The sequence below is a fragment of the Sipha flava genome, unplaced genomic scaffold (genome assembly GCF_003268045.1).
Source record: "Sipha flava isolate LNK unplaced genomic scaffold, YSA_version1 46_pilon_pilon, whole genome shotgun sequence".
NCBI classification, from domain to species: Eukaryota; Metazoa; Arthropoda; class Insecta; order Hemiptera; family Aphididae; genus Sipha; species Sipha flava.
The window spans coordinates 2408947-2418459 of record NW_020273250.1 but is presented as its reverse complement, the minus strand read 5'-3'; the positions used below and the strand labels follow the sequence as shown (position 1 = coordinate 2418459).

General features: G+C 25.0%; 1 protein-coding gene across 1 annotated transcript in view; it reads right to left on the bottom strand.

The window, feature by feature from the left end:
* Positions 1-9483, bottom strand: part of LOC112689788 (arylsulfatase B-like) — a 13221-nt gene extending 3738 nt beyond the window's left edge. The window contains exons 1-7 of the mRNA XM_025563640.1: positions 8996-9483; positions 8747-8906; positions 7781-8007; positions 5742-5997; positions 4761-4918; positions 1687-1822; positions 1444-1599 (exon numbers count right to left, since the gene is read on the bottom strand). Coding sequence (XP_025419425.1) covers positions 1444-1599; positions 1687-1822; positions 4761-4918; positions 5742-5997; positions 7781-8007; positions 8747-8906; positions 8996-9136 — 1234 coding nt within the window. The 5' untranslated portion in view covers positions 9137-9483. The remainder of the gene's footprint in view (positions 1-1443; positions 1600-1686; positions 1823-4760; positions 4919-5741; positions 5998-7780; positions 8008-8746; positions 8907-8995) is intronic.
* Between the last annotated feature and the right edge of the window lie 30 nt (positions 9484-9513).

Here is a 9513-nt window from a genome sequence, read left to right as displayed (position 1 = left end):
TATTACCAACGACTTTACTTATCGTTTATCATAAATGTGCGTTCACAATTTAATGCAATAAAAATTAATATTCTTTTACTATTATAATAATAATTCTGAGATAGAATATTGAACGTACTAATAATTTTATTAAAATATCGTAATTTTTTTCGTCATTTTTGTGTTTCGTTTTGGTGTTGCAACTATGCACACGATTTATATGAAATCAAATTTTTATAACAAACTACAAAATTTTTTTTAAAAATGTTGACACTAATACTAGTTTGTTATCCCATGAATAGTATAATGAGTTGATGAAAATCCAATCCATAAGAATTGGCCAAAGATTTTTAAAATGTGTTTATAAGTCCAAGTGACAAAATAAAAAGTGTATTTGCCTTAAAAATAACATTTTGTGCACTTTAAAATATCACATTTCTGCAACATGTTATAATAAGTAAATAGTAGTCCAAGTAAAATATTTATATAATAGTAATAATATAATAATAGATAAAAATTAAATTTTGTCTGTAATATGAGTAATAATGTATAATAATTATAAGAATCTTAATGTAATATAACATAATAAAATGTTTTGTACTTTGCTTAAAAAAAAATTGGCATTTTACATCATAACATACCTAGGTATTTTATAAAATACCTAGGTTATATGTAAAATAATATTGAAAATCATATGTTTTATTTACATTACCTATAATGGGTCGGTAATTTGCATAATGCCTAGGCATTTTTCATTTTGCAAAATACCTGAATTATCCATATTACCCTTAACATATATATATATGTATATATAATAATAGAAAATAATATTTTCATTTAAATAAGCTAACCATTTAAGTAAAGATTATTGTGTTTAATGTTTTAGTATTGATTTTATAATACCTAAATGCATTATACTGTTAAAATAAATAGCGATTACGAAGACGCAGATACAAGACATCATTAAAATGGGTTGTATTCAGTCCCTGCTAACTTTAATCATAAGGTAGCATATCTGTATATTGATAAATCAATCTTTTTAGTTATTAAAAGATTAATTTTATTAAATATTTTATTAAACCATACATTTTTAGATTTTTAAAATAAGTATAAATACCTAGTGTAATTAGGGTAGGAGTTAGATAGGGTTAGATTATGAATACAATCTACAAACCCTATTATTATGATGTTTTATACCAATCGAATTGCCCAAACATGCATAAAAAATATTCAAAATACTCTTTGGTTGCATAGTTTTATAATCTTAGAAAATATAGAAAACTTTTTGTATAAATGACTTCAAAGTTAAAAAAAAAGCTCTTATTATTACATAGTGATATGATAAAAGTATTTAAAATAACTATACGAATTAATAACTAACAAAGATTATAATATAATCTTAAAAACAACAAATATTAGAATTAAAAAATAACTTTTTATTATAAATGTATGAATTATACTTACCATTAACGTACTTAAAATGTGTATCTCTGATTGCGGCATAACCAGTTAAGTCATCTATATTGTGTAATACTTGTTTTCTGGGAGATTCTTTGTTTTTTAAAAATGATTTCCACATACTAATGCCATCAATAGTACCAAGATCATCAACATTTCCACCTGTAATAATGTATTAATGTTTACATTGTACAAAATAATACTATAAGAGTATAAAATATTATTTCCTGAAAATTTCATTAGATTTACCTGCTGCTTGGTATAATGTTGGTAACCAATCGGAAATATGCATTAACTGATCTGGAATATTTTTTCTTTTCGGTAGTAATTTACTCCACACGAATGCTGCTGTCCGAATACCTCCTTCCCAGGGAGTAGCTTTTTCCTAAAATACAAATTAATATATAGGTACTTTTTTTATTTGACTAATGTTCTTATATACATTAACAACCTATTTTTACATTAAAATTTTATTAACACATTTTTAATAAATTAACATAAAATTCACTATATGGTAATACAGTGAGTTTCGTTGAATGTGATTCATTGGTTCAAGCCATTTTGATTTTATTAACCAGTTGATTCTATAAACATTTTTTTTTTTTTTAATCAATCTATAGTCTTAAAAAGAGTTAGTTAGTTTACTTAAAATATAAAACTAAATATAAAAAGTGATTTAAAATAATTTTAAAAATGCATTAAAAATACATTTAAAAAAATTATCTATTTTCGATTCCATTGATATTCTTTGAATTTAAATAATTTAAATAACTTATCAAAACGAACGAGTAAATATTTTTTTTCTTTTATTGACATATCTCTTTGTTTGCTCGACGTTTAAGAAAAATATTTAATCATAAACCAAATAAATTAAACAACACAAGTGCCTACATGACGTACAACAATACAGTAACACACTGATAAATTCAAAAATAAAATGGATCTTATATATTAATCAGCTTGAAATAGCACAAAAACGTATGTTCATAAAAGTGACTCGATTATCTGGTACATAGTGATTCGGTTGAATCCCAAAACCACACAATTTTTATGGATTAATACCGCACACTTCTGAATTTTACCTGAAAATATGATAAGAAAAAATCACACACTTCTGATTTTTACCTGGAAATATGATTAAAAAAAAACCACATCCTTTTTTGATAATAAAAACTATTGTATTAATCCTTAAAATTTTAAAAATTATACAGACTGTATTTTTTTCCAAATAAAGAACTAAAAAAATTAATATTATTATTATTATTATTATTATTATATTATTGCTTGATACCGATGGCCAATATTCAGAGGTGCCAGGTTTTGAAAATGTCATGAAGGGATCACGAATTTATAATTACAGGTACAGTTTTACCTAAATCTTACCATATATTTCTATTTTTATTTTTCTTGAATTACTAAAATATAGTTCTTTGTTGTTTTGTATGTTTAAACATTTTAATAGTATTTGCATCATGAAAAATCACCAAGAATTAAAAAATGACAAAATATTTTTGAATTTCATGTGTTTTGTACAAAAATTTATTTTTCCGCACATTGGAATTTTAATGAATTGGTTCACAATAATTTCCAAAATGATTTCTTCATCACGGCGAACACGAACAATGGAAATATCAATCAATCGTGTTTGACTCATTGTGGACCTAATGTATGTCTTAATTCGGCCAAGGGCAGGAAAAAATCTTTTAGATGTACATGATGAAAATGGAATAACTATACATTATGCATAATATTTTGTTTGGTTCTGGTAACATTTGACGAAGTACATAATTTTTTTCATGAGCTTCAAGACATCATCAACATCTTTAATTAGCACCTTCTATAATTTCGCTTTAATCACAAAAATATCCATGTAACTGCGATTAATACTATTTATATATAATTATACTGTTGATAAAAATATTTTGTTTATAAGAGTACCATCGACCAAGTACTTATCACAATAATTATATAAAAATTCAATATTTCTTTTATGTGTTATAATAATAATTTCTTCTTCTTTTACACTTGAGTACATTTTTCATTTTGTATGCTAAAAATATCACAATTAGAAACAAAATGTAGTGCTATATTCAGACTTTTCAGCAAATTTGGTAAAAGTTTTTGGCATTTGCGGAACATTGATTTCCTTATTAAACTTACGTCGTTACTTCCAAACATACTATTTTCTATAGGTCATATTTTTTTACGTATTATTTTTCGAAGTCCCTCATGAACATAATCACATACTTTACGTTTACATTCATTACGTCCTTTTTGAATTTGTATTTTTAGTGTTTCCAATTATCCTTGTACTTGGATATTTTTAGTCTTAAAAATTGTTTTAATTTGGCTGCATGTTGTAACCAAAGATGTACAATTTTTCATGTAACATCGGCCAATTACGTTTCCACTTTTATGTGATTTAAACTTTCTGTATACTATTTTACATACTTTCTGTATGTAAAATTTTCAATTGTTAAATATTTACCCCCCTTATTGCTATCAATAACTTTAAAAACAATTTTAAATAGCGTAAAAATGTACAAAATAATAAAATAAACGAAATCAATATGTATAATTACATATAAGAAATAAATGCAGACTCGAATCATATTATACACGTACATATTTACTAACTGCAATATATTAATATAGTCATTGTAATAATATATAAATATTATTATATTAATCTGTAATAAATTCATTATCAAATCCAATATCGATATTATTTATTATAATAAATAACGAATAAATATATCTGTGTTCATTATTTATGAACGCAGATAACATAGTTGACAACGAAAAATGTGAAAACATAATATGTTATAAGAAATATGGAGATACCTTATAACATATCTTAATATAATAAACTTATCTCAGACTGTTCCGATACCAAATACAATACGACACGAAACGATATACACAAAAAAATATAACCTTGGTGAAATCTTTCAGCAAAAATGATTAAATATTACTTATTTTAAAAAAATTGAATTTGATTTTTGGATTTATTGAGTTATTCAAATAAAAAGTAAATTTAACATTAGCATTGTACGATTTGGTTTGGGATTTTCTTTTTTAACTCCAATAAATGGTTGATTTTATAAACCAGTAATCACATTAAACGGAATTTACTGTATTAGAAAAAAGCAATTCCTAATATAAATTATAAATGGTTTAAAATTAGTTTGTAACCCTGTGTACTAAACTTTCATACTAGGCCCATTTTCAACAAGACATGTCAGTTTAAAACCAATATGAAGTATATTGAATTATATGTAAAAAAGTTATAAATATTCTATCAATATTTTTGAAATACTTACTCCTTTTAAAGGCCAATTAGAACCATGGTTTTTATGAATACCATTAGTAGGTGCACCATTGTCGGATATAAACACAAAAATTGTATTATTCAGCATATTATTGATATGTAATGCCTTAAAAATTTCTGCTACTGAATCGTCTAAATTTTTTATCATTCCTTGAAAATATAACAATAATATTATGAATAAATTGTATACTATTATAGAAAATATTGAGTATTTTTATTAGCTGACTTTAAAATTAACTGACTTTTCGTATTTGATACTAAAAAAAATACCTATTAAATTAATAACCAGACTCTTTTTGGTATTAAGCCAAAAATTTGTTCATTGGTTATTATAATATGTGCATTAACGTAAAAATTATAGTATAATACTAAATCTTAGCTTATACATTTAATATCAACGAAGGTATAATACAGATTTAAAAATTACAATTTTGCGTTGTATTTTCCGTAATGTCTGTAGTACATTGATTAAAAGTACATAATAACGATGTACTTAACAAATATTATTTAAAAAAACAACTATAAATATATAATATAAGTTTTTTTTCAGATGTGTTAAACTATTTAAAATTTTGCGTTATTATGTATTGTCCGATAATAAATATAAATTAATTATAACCATAGGTAATATGAGATATGTTATTTGATAGGGAAAGGTAGGAGCAATCATCTCCCTCCTAAAAATTGATTGTATTTTAGTAACTATGAATTAAGATATACAGTATATGCCACTTTATTGCAAATTATTTAAACCCAAATCATATTGAAAAAGGTAAATTTTCAGTATAAACCCTCTACTTCAATATAAGCACCTATTTACGTGCCTGGGTATTATATATAATTAATATACTTATGTAATGGCATCAGGTTTCTACACGATATTACACATTGTGAGTATATACTGTACACTTTTTTAGTATAATTATATAAAATATGAATTAAATTAATTTATAAAAAAAAAAATCATTTTCACCAGCATATTTTTGACGGTTCTTGTCTGTAATTGACTTAAACTTATTAATGTCTTCTTGAGGTGCTTGTAACGGATTTTCATAAGTTCCTGCATGAGGAGCTAGGTGGGCAAGGTACAAAAATAAGGGCACCGAATTATTGTGTTTCAATATGATATCAGTTGCTTCCTCGGTAAATATATGAGTGGAATATTTGCCATAACTTGACCAATCAGGATTTAAATTACGTCTCATATCAAAACCTTCATAAGAAGCAAACTTTTTAAAAAAAAAAAAAAACATATTTTAGTTTTGTACAGAATAAATTACATCATAATTATATAACTAGTGAACACTAACTTAACATGGGTAACTTTTAAACAAAATTTAAGTATTACATTACGTATTGTGATGAAAATATCATAAAATATTGTTTACATGTTTTATAAAAAAATATATGAAAAAAATGTTAACTCGGTTCAAAAACAGTTATTCTACTTTTTCAATTGGTGTGTGAAACACATAAAGAGTGATTGTATTCCTTTCTAATTTCTTAAATCATATACCGACCATATTTTCTTAAAAATATGTTTATTTTATTATTTAACAATAATTTCTTATCAATACTTGCCAATAAAATATCTACTATATATAGAGTGTGATCACGATAAGTGGAAACACTCAATAACACTGTGCAGGCTTCATATATTTAAATTCTGCTTTTTTGGTTTATTAATAAATATTATTATACACATTTTCAGAGGGATTGGATAAAAATATTTTTAACCCTTTTTCGCATAGAAATATTGGTACAAAATTTATTTCTAGGAAATGTTTAGATTTTAAATTGGCATGCAGTAGTACTTTAAATAGGTCATTTTTTTTTTAAATCTTAATAGTTTTTCTAGGCGTAAGGAAAAAACTGTCCTGAAACGGTAAAAATACGCTGTAAATAAGACTTTCAGTTTTCAAATTTTAGTTATTTACTCATAATTCCATAAGTAATGTAGCTAGAAACTTGAAACTTTTATCTTGTAGCAAAGATATTTTTTTTCGTATTTGATAAAATTGTCTAATGGCGATTTCGATTTAAATATAGAACTTTAAAAATACCTAATTTTTTTAAAGTTTTTATGAGTCATTCAATATAATGGTTTAAGTTTAGGGATTTCAAAATCTGGTAACCCTACCTATTACTATTATCTAGTTCGAGGACCAAAAATACGAAGGACAAACTTCCACCACCATTATTTAAATATAATAATAAATTTATATATTTCTACAATAAAAACTCTACTTTTCTATACATAATAAGTAATGAGTATTTAAATGTAAATTAACATAAACACATTTGGGGGTGCTAAGCACACCCAAGCCCCCCCCTTCAAATTGCGCCTATGACTGTATATAAAAATCTCGTGTCACAGTGTTAGTGACCATACTCCTTCAAAATGTCTAAACCGATTTTAATGAAAATTTGTATATACATTTGGTAAGTCTACGAATAGGTTTTTATCTATTTTTAATACTCCTAAGTGCTATTATTGATAAATAGTAGTTTAATTTAATAATTTTTGACCCGGTCGATAACTGCGCAATTGAAAATTAATTATTAAATGATACTATTAAAAAACTAATAAAAACTATTTAAAAGCTATTAATTTTATTTTTGGTATTAAATTATGGGTATTGCATAAATATTAAACAATAAGATCCCGCAACAGAGGCTAAAACAAACAAGAATGTTAATTCGATTTAATATTATTTTTATATTTTAAGTATTTAAAAGTGGTATCTGTTAATATATAAGAATATTTGTTTTGCAATTTTTTACTTAAATCTAGGATATAAAAATAGTAATTAAATTTAAAAATATATTATAATTGTATAGTTTGCATAAATCAAGTTAAAACTATGTAATTAGTTATTGTATATTGTGTTATATTATGTTATATTGTAAATATATGTATATCTACAAAGAATGTAATTGAAATTATTATAAGTTTTTAAGTTGATATGCGTATAAACTTATAAATTATATATATATATATATATATCTTACTGTAGCTTGGACCATATGTGAATAATAATCTTGATAGCCATTCCAAAATCCATAAAAGCTTTTAAAACCGCGATAGGTTGGTGTATACAATTTTTTGAAATATCCCAAATGCCATTTTCCTACTGCGTGAGATACATAACCTAATTTATTTAAGTACTCAGGAAGCAATGTTTCATTTAGCGGTAATCCCCAAGGTTCCGGCTCTAAAATCACATTATGTTGAGTCCCTGAAAATAAGGTATAATATATGTGTATATAATACACATCAAAGTCATTATCCATCATAACTCACAAGGTAATTTAGAATTTATAGGAACACATTCAATTAATCATGCACACTATGTCAGTAAATTAAACTTAGAGGTAAATATGAAGTAACGAGAAAGAAATAAATTATTCAATACTAGTATAAGTTATTTAAAATCATTAATTAATAATGAATAATAACTGATCACTTATTTGTTTTCCAAATGTATTATAACGTTAATTTATTTCGTTTGTAATGACTATAACGCTATTAAAATGTTATGTAACAACAAATGTTTTAGTTAAAATATTATCTTATTTAGTTATATTAATAACAAATGTAATATTAAAGTAAACACATTGATTGATAATTTAATTGATAAAAGTAATCAAAAATCAAAAAACTCAACTCAATATAAAACAATGTGCTAATTTCATCAACATTTAAATTCCTTTGGAAAATGTAAATTTCGAATTTATAATTATTTGTTTTAATTATAGTCTGTTATTTGTACACGTTCATTATGCAATAGGTACAATCAAACTACGGTCTAAAAAAATACGTGAAATTATTATTATTATTGTTTTGAAAAATTAACGGTAAACGCATGATAATTTATTATTTTTACCATGAGTTAATATTTTACAGCCATTTTCGATACCTAAATTATTATGGAAGTATATGCCGGCTTATAAGGTTAGAAAAAATTTACAACAAACCTGTATGAATAGGATATTTTCCGGTGAGCAATGCTGAACGAGACGGCGTACAGAGCGATTCACTGTAATGGTTATTTAATATTATTCCGTCGTAAGCCAAAGCATCAATATTGGGAGTGATTATTTGGTCCGAACCATGAAAACTGACATCATTCCAACCCTATTAATAAAGTATTATTCTGTTTAATGCAACTGATCTGACGTCTAGACCGCGTGTTAAATGCGTACAAAGTTTTCCGTATCACTTACTAAGTCATCGGCCAATACGAAGATAATGTGAGGACTTGTGTTCGTTGCTAATGCTCCATAACTGCGGTACATTACCACTAGACACGACACAAAAACGTAATGCGAAAAACACAACATATTCACTAAACGTTCTCGACACATGTGGAAAAAATTATAGATAAAAATCAATAGTATTTAATGTCAAAACTAAATGTATTTTTCGAACGACACGGTTTTGAGATAGTTATTATTTATGCATTGTGAATGCTCAAGAAATTGTACTAGACTTTATGAACGTAATAAAACATAATACGAACTGGGAAATATTATAAGGAGCATACAGAAATATTGGTGACTTGACACCTTGACCGCGCGTGTCTATAATAAACTACTGTTTATACGACTCACAATACTCCAATGACGAAATAGGAAAAATATATAACAATAAGAGAATACGTTAACACTCGGACTATGAACGTCTTATGGCGAAATAATATCTTCAAGAGTATAATAATATCCGAATTACCTTCGTGATTAAA